Here is a 13,215-nt window from a genome sequence, read left to right as displayed (position 1 = left end):
CCAGCATGGCCAGCATCCAGAAACACGACATATGCTGGACTATGCTGTCTTTCAGTAGGGAATACTGGGATAACTGTAAGGTTAAGCTGCATGCTTTAGGGTTATTTTTTGATGCTACATTAATGTTGAATTGCCATTACCTACATATTCTTTAAAAATAAATGAAGCACTAACCAAACAGCTATTTAATTCAACTGTAAATGCTGTAAATAGTTTTTTATATGCACACAACAGCCAAACAAGTGCTAGGTTACTGTGAGCATCCATTTTTCCTGACCTCAAACAGCTGTATTGTACACGAATGCTTTGAGTTAGGAAGCAGGAAATTCCAAGATGGAAAATTCCAAGCATCCATTTGTCATGAACACAACATGAGGCTGGAGTCGAATATCCTTCACTTTGGTGCAGTTAGCAAGCTGGTTATAGTTATAATTCACTAACCATGAACAGTAACAACATAAACATCTAACACAGCATGATGATCTGCAGCAAAAAAAAAAAAAAGTATATAGATAACTGGCATGGTGGGTTACAGTGGCGACTTGTGTGCAGCTGTTTGTTAGCCAGGGAGCTAACATAGCACTCTGGCTAACCTGTCTGCCACAAACAGTAAAACCATAAAAGTAGACATAATTATTCTGTCCCTCAACTGACTGTATATCATATCAAAAATTTGCTAAATGTTTGAAGGATCTTGCTTAAACACTCCTAATGATAATAAACTCCAGCGGGTTTCTCCTTCATTTTGGAGGACCCGTCCTTCAGAGGCCACTGCAGCTAAAGCAGTAACGTTACTGGTCACGTTGAACTTGATGCAAAATTTTGGCCTGAAAGTTTGGGATGCAAAATGACTCATCACTCCGAATCCCATTGAAATTAATGTAATTTCGATATAACCAAGATCTAAGCCTAAATCTAACTCTCACTTCAACACTGTTGATAATCAGTCAGTTTTCACCAGATACACTGCATTACCATTTTGCGCATTTGTACATGAACTCTACCTTTTATATCAAACTAAACTGTGACCAGACGTCTTTTACCCAATTAACACAGAAGTTTAGCCTGAGCAGCATAAGAGACACTTTCAGCATACAATCCCCAAGCAGAAATCTGATCTATAGCAATATATGGATTTAAAATATGTGACATTTATTAGCATATATAAACTTCCCTTATATCCAGATTAGATTTTGTCACATATGGATGAACATATGTGATATATATGCCAACGTATTGGATGTTTTCAAACATGGGACATATATTTCAGCCATATTTAATGTGTTAAAGACATATATATGTAACATGCATATTTAAAGATGTATGATAGAAATTGTTCATATATGGGTGGAATATATTGCTCATATATGGGTAGCTTTATGTTATGTATGTTTCTTGTCATTTAGATTGTTTGCTTTAAAAAAAACTTTTTTATCAGACATCCAGACATCCAAACGTCTTTATCAGACGTTTGTATCAGACATCCAGTATATATATATGATCCATACTTCATGCATTAATGTGTTCACCCACCAATCAGACATTTATGTATGATCCATACTTCATGCATTAATGTGTTCACCCACCAATCAGACATATATGTATGATCCATATTATATGCATTAATGTATTCACCCACCAATCAGACATATATGTATGATCCATATTATATGCATTAATGTATTCACCCACCAATCAGACATATATGTATGATCCATATTACATGCATTAATGTATTCACCCACCATCAGACATATATGTATGATCCATATTACATGCATTAATGTATTCACCCACCATCAGACATATATGTATGATCCATATTATATGCATTGTGTTCACCTATCAATCAGAAATATTTGTATGATCCATATTATATGCATTGTGTTCACCTATCAATCAGAAATAATTGTATGATCCATATTATATGCATGTATGTATTCACCCACCAACCTGACATGTATGTACGATCCATATATTATGCCTATATGTTCAACATTTGATGATTGCATATATATGCACTACATATATGACCATATATTTTAAAATACATGTCTAATCCTTCATAATAAATGTGTATATATGGCTATATATCAGATTTCCATTTGGGTCTATTTAAAGGAAGAAGAAAAGGAGTGAGATGAATCAAAACTGAGAATCAAAGTTATGATCAATTTTATGATCAAGGCTGACGTAATGAGAACACAGAGAGCGAAGGTGAACGCGTGAGCTGTGTTGTGTGTGAGTCAAGTGGAATACTTACTGAGATGTACACCGCAGCGAAGGCAGCCAGGGTGGCGTGCTGAGATGGAAAAGACTTCCTGCAACGACAAATGCACGCGCTTATCTTCCGCTTGACTGAGGACCCATCAGTTTGACTCTGCTAGCAAATCTACCATGAAGGGCAGCTCCATCTACAGACGCCTTGTCTGTTACATATGTACACACCGTATGGAGACACCTCACCTTATACTAAAAAACTCTGGTAACACTTTACTTAAACCTTGCAACAAAACTCTGACATAACCAGGTCATAAACATATCATTGTAGGTACAGCAGCATTGGCCGCTATTAAAGGAGACACAGCTTTCATACAAGTCATGGTGCTTTATTAACCAGCTGTTGCTGGCCACTGCCATGCTGTGCATTCAGTTCGCTCTAGCCTTGCTACATCTTACTCTCTCAGCTGTCAGCATTAGACTGATTCTCATTTCTTCTTGATCTACTCCAGCCAGCAGGCCATCCCCGCCTTCACAATAAGAGTCCTTATAGAATAACCCAGCAAAAAATTGCAACAAATGCTGTAACTAACCGAGAATCAACATGTCAACATTTCTTAAACACGCCACAATATTATATGCTGTCAAAAGTTGTCATGAAAGAGTCATGTTACCATTGTAGGTAAGTTGTCATGACAAAAAATTAGCATGCAACATAAGACATCAAACATCATGGCATCTGTCATGACAATTAATGGTAATGATGAACAAAATCTGTCTTGACAGCATATAATATCCACCATGACATGTTAATGGCATGATTATGTAGCAGTGTTAATAAAATTTCTCACTAATGTTTTATTTTCACTTTTATTTTTCAAAAAAGTGACAATTATAAGACATAAAACAATCATTTGCTAATATATTTTGTAAATTTTGCTTCAATGTTCATCAAAGTATCTTTCTTTGTATGAAGAGGTATTGTGTAAATAATGTTTTTACATTTTTTATATTAAGTATTAAGATCTCGAGACATTTGTGTCATTATCACAACATAACGAATATTATGTTGATAGAACAATAAAGCAATAAAAGTAAACATTCTATTTTTTTATATCATGACTATACAAATAACTTGAGATCGCAAGAAAACATTTTCTATATATATATATATATATATATATATATATATATATATATATATATATATATATATATAGGGGCGGCACAGCAACAATGGCCTGGGTTCGATTCCCGGCTGGGTGACCCCCGTGTCTGCGTGGGTTTCCTCCGGGTACTCCGGTTTCCTCCCATGGTCCAAAAACATGCAGTTAAGCTAATTGGACTTGCTAAAATTGTCCCTAAGTGTGTGATTGTGTGTGTATGTCTGTCTGTCTGCCTGCCCTGCGATGGACTGGCGACCTGTCCAGGGTGTATTCTGCCTTCTGCCCAATGACAGCTGGGATAGGCTCCAGCAGCCCACCACGACCCAGAAGGATAAGCGGTTTAGATGATGTATGTGTGTATATAAATATATATATATATATATATATATATATATATATATATATATATACACATAAAACCAAAGTTACCAAAGAAACATGTCAACACTAAACAGGCGAATGTCTTCTGGTGCTAGTTAAGGTGAGCTGATCAGCAGATGTGTCTGTTAAGCCATCACACTCAAACAGGTGCAACTGCTTGACAATCTGAAGTGGTACTTAACCCACTGAATCACTTTCAGACTTAATGCCGACAACAATGGCCCCACATGGGAGAGAATGTCTGGAGGCTGGAGAAAGAAAATTATTTCATTGCACAAAAGACGACAAGGGTACAAAGAAGATCAGCAAATCACTGTTATTAAGGCGGAACGCAGCACCAAAAGTAATGCAGAAGTGAGCTTCCACCTCGTGATGAGTGAGTTTTGCTGAGATAAGGAGGATCTCTGAGCAAGTGCCTCCAAGCTGGCGAAAGCTGTGGCAAGCCAAACCGGAGAGACTGTTTCATTACACACAGTGAGAAAGCATCCAGCATAGAAGTGGAATGGTTATTGTCCATACAGGAGGCCACTGCTAAAGCCAAAGCACAAGGAAGTCCATTTAGCTTCTGCCAAGACTCATAATGATGAAGCTCAAGACTTTTGGGAATCCATATCCTGGTCTGAAGAGACCAATATAAATGTTTGGATCTGGTAGCATCTTAAATGTATGACGATACATGGTGGAGGAGTGTGGTGAGAAGTGCATGCTCATCACAGTGACGTCCAGCAGTGTTAAAGATCTTATTTTAGGATGTGTGAGTGCTAAAGGTGTGGGGGAACTGTGCTTCATCGATGGCATCATGAACTCCTAGATGTACTGCAAAATCCTGAAAGAGAAGATGCCACCCACTCTCCACACCTTGGGTCATCGAGCACTTTTTCACCACGAGAATGACCCCAAACATTCTTCCAAGGACACTGCTGCATTAAGGGAGAACAAGGTGAAAGTGCTGCAGCACCTGTGGGGAATGTTGAAGAGACATGTTCAGCAGAACTCCATCAAGCAACAAGGCACTCAAGGAGGTCATCTTTCAGGAGTGGAACAGGACAGACGTGACAGTATGTTGTGAACTTGTACACTCTGTAAGAAGAAGGGTCAGTGCAGTACTTAAAGGTAGTGGAGGACATATTAAGTACTAGTATGTTACATATTTGTTGAATTTAATCAAAGGTGTACTCATTTTTGCAACCCTTCTTTAAGCAAAGTTGCCTAATTTAGTTATTTTATATATAATATAAATTTCAATTTTGTCATCTGGCCATGAATTGTAATGGTGATCATTTAGAAACAGAAATATATCTTTATGTATATGTATACAGTTCACAGCATAAATGAATACACCTCTGTACATAAAGATATATTTCTGTATATATATACACAGCACTTATGGTCAAATAACATCATTTTTTAAATAAAATGTAAACAAAACCTCTGCAGAAAAGTATTTAAAACATATACATTTTCTGTAAACGTTAATGCACAGTCACTTTATATTTGATTAATGTAAAATTTGAAAGAAAAAAATTGTGGCATGTGCAAAAGTTTTGACACTCTACTCAATATCAACCCTTTAGACAGATATGCAACTTGCAAACACTTTTTGTAGGAGTTTTGTAAGAGTCTTTCTATTCCTGTTTCTTGCTTACAGAACATTTCTAGTGCTGCGCTTTCTTGGGCCACCTTGCCTGCACCACATGTTTCAGATCTACCCACAGAATTTCAATAATGTTCAAGTGGGCCTTTTCAAAAGCTTCAGCTAGTACTTCTTCATGGTGGTTCATGGTGGATTCTGAGCTGTGTTTTGAAATACTGTCCTGTAGTAGAAACCAGCCTCTTTTCAGATTCAGTTTCTTGCCACGCTTTACTGCAGAATTTCCTGACATTTAGCAGAATCCATTCTTCCATCTACCCATGCAATGTTTCCTACCCAGGCACCTGACTGCCACACAACCCCAAAGCACAACAGATCCACCCCACACTTGGCAAGGAGTTCCTTTCGTCAAATGCTGCTCCTTTTTTGTCCAAATATACCTTCAGTGATTGACATCTATTTACTTCATCAGTCCTCAGCACTTGTTTCTAAATGCGTCTTGCTTATCAAGATGTTGTTTTGCATACTTCAGACACTGACTTTTATGATGAGGTTGCAGGGAAGGTTTCCTTCTGATGACTCTTCCATGCAGATCATGTTTGTTCAAGCTGCGCTACACAGTAGAACAGTGCACCACCACTCATGTGTGAGCTAAGCCTTCCTGCAGCTCCTTTGCTGTCATATGGGGGTTTTGCTTTGCCTTTCTGGCCAGCAAAAAGGCAGTTTTGAGAGTTTTCTTCCAGATTTTGCCTTGACTTCCACAGTTCACCTTAATTGCTATTTGTTAATGACATTTTGGATGGTGGACGTTGTGATCTTGAAGCACTTTTTGTGGTGTTCTCCTACTTTGGAGGCCTAATAAGTTCATTCAGATTGGAGACTTTACAACTGGAAGGGTGTCCAAACTTTTGCACATGGCACAGTGACTATTTTTTTCAATGTTTTGTTTTAAATGTGTTAAATGTAAAGTAACTAAAAAAGTAGCATTAACATTTGCAGTTTTTGTTTTAGCTGCAAAGGTTGTGTTAACTTCTTTTTGTTTAAAAAAAAATGTTATATATATATATATATATACATATCGCTGTTGTTGGAACAAAACCTTGTATCTCCAAAATAGTAACTTTACAGGAGAAGTAAAAAACTTACTTTACTTTTAATGTAAATCAGTGGAACCAGAATTTTTTCCAAGTCATTTTGGGCCATTTCTCTCGACCAATTCTTCATGAAATTTTTATACAATGTAAAGCACAGCAGACATTGTCAAATTACATCAAAAACTCAAAAATGACAAAAATGGAGATACCAGGTTTTCTTCTGGCATATATATATATATATATATATATATCCCCCTTTTAATTTGTCTGATGAGCACTGCTTTTCATGTTGCTACAGGGCCGAGGACACTCTACCTACCGGATGTCTGAACAAAACAGGTCTAATTGTGCTGGAGTGATTGAGTGGAAAATCTGTCGAGGATTGAAAAGCAGAGCAGTGCAAATGGATGTGTGTGGGTGTGTGGGAGCTTCACAAGCGAACCAGGACTGAACTCTGTGTGGGCTTCGCAGAACGGCATGTGCTAACGCTCTCTAGCTTCCCTCTGCCGCCCTACAAACTGGCAACAGACTGCCAAATGTGAGAGAGACAGGAGGACGAATGCATTATTGAACATTCTGTGGATGCGCTTAATAAAAAAAATCAATATACTCTCAATTGTTATTTTAGACATGAGAGGCGTTTTTTTTCAGCTAATCAGAACTGTAATGTGTCAAACTACAGAGAGATGATTGAGGAATCAAACACAAGCCACAGCTTCTAAACTTGGAATGTGAGCATTTAAACATAGCAAAGCCACCTGAATGTGAAGTTTTGAGGCTGCTTTAATTTTGCAAGGCAGTGCCCTATAAAGACACTATTTCCTTTTTTAGTGACATAAAAAAGTATTGTTCCAAGCTGGCTGAGATCCTGACAGGTGGTCCGCTGTGACTACCATAACTGGCTACATTAAGGCACATTCAATCCAAGACCAGTCCAATCTAAATTGCAAATATAGCCAGTTTTGAACTGATCATGGTTGTGGTGTTAAACAACTGTCCATTCACTCTATAGCAGTTTAGCTCCACCCATTCCTGTTGAAGTGATACAGAGTGTTGTTTCTGCAGACAACCTGCAGCAGAGTTACTGCAGTGGAAGATGGGGGAAAACGACTGCAGCTTTCCAAAGGATCCACACATCCAAAAGGAGAGGCTGAAGTTCATCCCTATGTATTTCTGTCGGAACATAACAATGTGTTCTGTACAGCTCAGCCCAGTTTTTAATGAGGCACAATACAGGACAGCCAGTCTCAACAGAGGTCACCCACATACATCAGTCTTAAAGGCACAGTAAGAAAAATCAGCATGTTTAACTGTAAATTCCACTTAAATAGGTTGAGACGTAAACAAAGTCATTCAGAGTGGTCTGATGTGAAATGGTTCATTGTAGAGAAACTTAGTGACGTGCATGTCTTTATAGTGGTGGTGACGGGAACTCGGGGTCATGATATCTACAATGCAAATACAGTTGTATGCAAACATTTTGGTGCTCCTGGTCAATTTACATGATTTGTTCATTTTCAAAATAAGCCGACACATCATCTACAGAGGACACACTTCTGTACTCTTTAACACACTTTTTTACTCAAACCAAAAAGACAAAAATACCAATATACTCTCAGTTGTTTTGTCAGACACATCTGAGCTGTTTTTATCTAATCAGAATTGTAATGAGTCAAACTACGAGAGATGATTGTGAAATTAAACACAAGCCACAGCTTCTAAACTTGGAACGTGAGAATTTAAACACAGCAAATGAGGCAGCTTTAATTTCGCAGGGCAGTGAGGTATAAAGATGCTGAATTGAAAACATCCTTAAATGTGAATGTGCAAATGTTATGATGCATTTTATATTGTATGTTTTCAAACATGTTAAACTCAGCAAATAATAATGGAAACTGTGCACTTAAAGCAAAATGACATATTTAAGTTGTTTATTTTCTCAGTTGGTCCCACCCACTTTCCTCACAAATCCTGCCCGTGGCTCATTACTAGCCAATCACATCGCAGGATGAAAGCGCCAACTACCAGTTCTGTTAAGTCAGTTAACAGATGCCTGCACTGACTAGTGTCGTGTCTGAGTGATGGGCGGGGCACCCAGGGAGCAAGGCCACCCAGGGAGCAAGGCCAATTGTGCTCACTTGGACTTCTGGCCACGGATGACTGTAGCATCACCAGGGATCAAGTTCTCTTATTTTCAATATTATCAAAACATATAATTTGATCAGGGGTGTTCAAACTTTTGCAAACAACTGTATATCTATTTTATTTACTATCAAAAATAAGTGAACCAGTTAACCTACATAGTCTTCTGAGTTTATATATTTACTGTAGATGATGGTAAAATAATGACAAAAAAGTCTTCTTTGGGGACAAGTTTGCCCTGCATGTATCTCTCCACCATGAGTGGACTTAACAAAATCTGTTTTAGTTCTCAAAACTGTAATCAAACAAAGTCTCAGACATCAGGCAGTGAATTCATAACCATTTCATGTAGTAACTTTCTGTGAGGGAGCTTTTAGAGGTGGACGTCTGGTTCCTATCACCACCACTGTGAACAGTTCTGGCTTGGCGAGTTTCTCTATAACAGAGCGTTTCACACCAAACCACTCTGAATGACTCTGTTTACATCTTAGTGATTTAATTATGCAAAGATTTGAAAAATTTGTGATTATTTTGATGGATTTGACGAACAACACAGTAAACTTTCCCTTTGTTGAACTGCGACCAAGTTTTAATTGCTCTGCGTGAGGCTACTATTCTGTGAGAGGACACTTCTGTGTTTCTCTGACCTGCCGGCATTGATGGCTACAGGGTCAGACCCTGAGCAGATGTCCTCGATGATGAAAGCGTTTTCATCACAGGTGGTGTTGAGGGAGGTGTAGTTGGGCTTACACACGGTCAGGAAGTACGGGCGCGTGGTAGCCTGTGGACAGCTGGATGATGTCTGTGATGAGGGCCGTGACACACAGGCCAAAAATGTGGACCCCTATAAAAACACACATACAAGTATTTGCTCGCATACAGAGTGATAACAGATCTTTAGAGCAAATAAATAGCTTGGAAATAATCTAATAATGATTTTAAACCATGCACCAGCTTCAGTATTGGTACAGCTTCTTTATTTAAAATATAATGTTATTAGTGGTGGTATAATAAAAAAGGGCATGAAAAATGAATGCCTACCCACAAACCTTACAGCCCGGCGGATATAGGAGTTAAAGTTGCAGCCGGCAGCGTTTATGTTGGCCTCAGTTTTGATGGCGAGGTTTCTTCTGGCCACGCAGCAGTACAGGATGCCCTCCCCGATCATAATCTACAGGGAGACATTTCTCTGTGGTTAAACCAGGCGCAATACAGCAATACTGCAAAACACAGCACAGCTAATGGCCACCTGGGTTCAATGCTAACAGAATCAGCGACGCTTCCATTACAGCAACCACAATAACATACACCTCCAATCAGCTGCACATGTGGCAGGGTCAGTAATGGAGGTGCAGAGCCATAGAAAATGACATACAGTATATCAGTGCTGTAAAATGAAGTTGACAACATTGATAAAGATGTAAATTTACATCACCGTTGGTGTCATTAGAGGAAGATGTCTCCCACCATCACCTTTCTGAGTATGGATGTACAGTGCTGGACAAATTCTTGGACAAAAGTGGCAAAAATTCAGAGAAAATACTTCATTTATTTAATTTCCAGTCAAAATGGCCATTAAGTACAAGTTATTCTGTGTCTTTCTTTTATTACAGCTTCCATTCTTTTCAGGAGACTTGCCTTCCATTTTTCAAAGAAATCTGCAGGGACCTCCAAAGTTCAGTCTTCAAAATTGGTTTTATTTTCTGCTTTTTACGATCCAAGTAACCCAAACACATTCAGTGACGTTGAGGTCTGGACTCTGGGGTGGTCAGTCCATTGTTCAGCTTCTTTGTTTGATGTGTCCGTCTCCTTTTCTCAGTGAGGTTCTTCTTGAACAGCTACACATCCTTTCAGACCCACAGCGCTGAGTCGTCTTCTCACAGTGGAAGGATGGACAGAAACACCTGTGGATGTTTTCAGATCTGAAGCAGCTTGATTTTCTCCTCTCTCTCAGAGATGAAAGCTTTAAGTGCTGCTTATCTGATGGGGGCAGTTTTGGTGTCTACCAGGTCTTCCAGGTGGTTGTTAGGAGCCCCTGTAGCTTTTAATCATTTGCTCAAGTTTTGGAAACACCTGTTTTTTTCACTTTTGACTTTCTCCTTCCTTCTACAAGTGGATTATTCTACGTCTCATCTCCATAGAAATATCTCATTTAGGCATTTCAGACACACAAAAAAGAAATTTAAAGGCAGCTAAAGTGAGTTTGGGTAGCTGCTTGTGTGAAGGTTAGTGTCTCTCGGTTAAGATTGGATGGATGGATGAGTTAAAGTGCATAAAATTAGAGTGGACAAATTAAATACTGACAGATTTGATATTATACTTAGGGTTGAAGGATTTTGTGTATTTTTCTTTTAATGTATGCTTGCTGCTTTTTTCTAACAATAAAAAATTAATCTTGTACTTGGCTGGTAATTAAACAGACTTTTGCACAGCACTGTATGAGGCGCTTTCTTCTCTGCTTTTACTGTTTTCAATAAAGTTATAAATAAAACCAAACCTGCCTTCTATTTTAGACTCTTCAAAGTAGCCCCCGCTTCTCCCTTGATGTAGCTTTGCATACTCTTGGCATTTTCTCAAGCAAAGAGAATGCCAAGAGTGGCTGCTTCGTCTGCAGGCTCTGCAACAGAACAGTTCAAACTACCAGCAGGACACACATACACACCTACACTATACATCTAAAAGTCTTCTGGCACCCTTTCCAATCCAATCAGTGGACACACCCACACTGCACAGCCATGTAATCTCCATAGAAAAGCATTGCCAGTAGATTAGGATGCTCTGGAGTGGGCACATACAAGCATAAGATCGCCATTCACAAAGCCAAGTAACCAGCTAATGCAGAGGAGAAACTCCAAAGATCTTCAGCGGATAAGTGATGAAGCTCAGTTGAACACTTTTAAGTTAACTTGGAAAGATGAAGCTCCACTGAATACCTTTGGGATGAGTTGGAGCGATGAAGCTCCATTGATCACCTCTGGGATGAGTTGGAGCTGTGAAGTCCCACTGAATACTTTTAGGATTAGTTCAGTTAGCGATAAAGCCCCACTGAAAACCTTTGACTGTTCGGAGTGAACAGGAGTTGTGAAACTTCAGGATGAATTGAGGTGATAGATCGACCACTGGGATGGGTTGGGAAGAAAAGCTCTGGTGAACATATTTAGGATGAATTTGAGGGATACGGTAACACTGAACATTTTCGGGATGAGTTTAGACCACTGGCTAGCATCAGTAATGCTCTTGTGTCTGAAAAGAACTAAATCTCAGCAGCAATGTTCCAACTTCTTGGCATCTCTCTCTTTCAAAGAAAAAGGCATCAAAAGAAGTTTCATGGTTGTCATCCAATCATCTTCCTTGCTTATAACAAATGCCTAAAAGCTGATTATACTGCACTTGTGTGCAATACACACATTAATACCACATATTTAATGTTAGTTATACTGAGTTTGATACACTCAGGGGTTCTTCAGTAAAGACAATGGTTCTATATAGAACCATGAGCACTCAAAGAACCATGTGCATGCTTAATTCGTTCTTTGCATGGTGAAATGGATCCTCATGAAGGGTAATGTATTGTATATTTTGAAAAAGCTTCTATATAGCACCAAAAAAGATCAAGCTTGCCACTATAGAAAAATCATTTTTGTGCTGTATAGAACCGTTTTTAAAAAAGGTTCTATATTTTGCCATATACACTACATTCTCCATCAATCTGAAGAACTATTTCACCCTGAAAAGAACCATTTAAGCATGCAAATGGTTCTTCGAGTGTTCAGGGTTCTATGTAGAACCACTGTCTTTACTAAAAAATGCTAGATGAGTATATGATCTAATTGTGAGTATGTTACATGGCGATGTTTCATGCAGAAATGTTTTAGTTTGCGTCATATGAAACCTGTATATATTACTTACATCACTGCAATAATGCATATTTCTGGTCATGTCCTTATGGGATTTGCAGTGTTATGTTAGCATTATATTAGCATCGCGCTAAGGGTGGTGCTATAGCAGCTATACATTAACATTCATATTCCATTCCCACAGCAGTTAAAGTCCAATGCTGCTATAAAATATAATGCGACTGTTCTGTTAGCTCGCTGTAACCAGTGACGAGCTAGACAGTTCATTTTAGTTCATTTTTCATTGTCGTAGTTGTAAAGTGGCTCTCAAATGTGATGTTACAGTGTGTGAGCTATTGATAGGTATCATTTTTTAGCCTTTCCATTCAACATTATGGCCAGATGTCATTGGGACCAGGTCAGTTAAATTCAGTGTAAGTCAGTTTAATTCAGTATCTGTTTATAAGGTGCCTTTTACAATGGGTACTGTCAAAAAGCCTTACAGAAAATCCAGGGCCAAGCTCCAAATCAGCGTCGCCAAAGGCAACAGTGGCAAGAAAAACTCCCTAAAAAACTATAAAACTCCCCAAAACAACAGTACAAAAAGAGCAAGAAGAATAAAGAATAGGATTTGACAATAAATATATAATATTGAGTACTGAATAAGAAATTGAACAGCCTCTCATTGGACAGAAGTGATAACCGATGACTGCTGTTAGGGGCTGAATAAGTATCATTTTGTGCTTGATTTGAATGAAATGTTGGACGAAAAGACATCTGGACAC

General features: G+C 38.5%; 1 protein-coding gene across 1 annotated transcript in view; it reads right to left on the bottom strand.

Moving 5' to 3' along the window:
- The window catches only part of plppr4a (phospholipid phosphatase related 4a), a 47,662-nt gene that overhangs the window by 9,108 nt on the left and 25,339 nt on the right, over positions 1-13,215 (bottom strand). Inside the window, 4 exon segments of the mRNA XM_036556245.1 lie at positions 2,264-2,321; positions 9,242-9,363; positions 9,365-9,438; positions 9,636-9,765. Coding sequence (XP_036412138.1) covers positions 2,264-2,321; positions 9,242-9,363; positions 9,365-9,438; positions 9,636-9,765 — 384 coding nt within the window.

The sequence above is a fragment of the Colossoma macropomum genome, unplaced genomic scaffold, assembly GCF_904425465.1.
Source record: "Colossoma macropomum unplaced genomic scaffold, Colossoma_macropomum, whole genome shotgun sequence".
Taxonomy (NCBI): Eukaryota; Metazoa; Chordata; class Actinopteri; order Characiformes; family Serrasalmidae; genus Colossoma; species Colossoma macropomum.
Note: the sequence above shows the minus strand (reverse complement) of the source record. Positions and strands in the feature narration are given on the sequence as shown.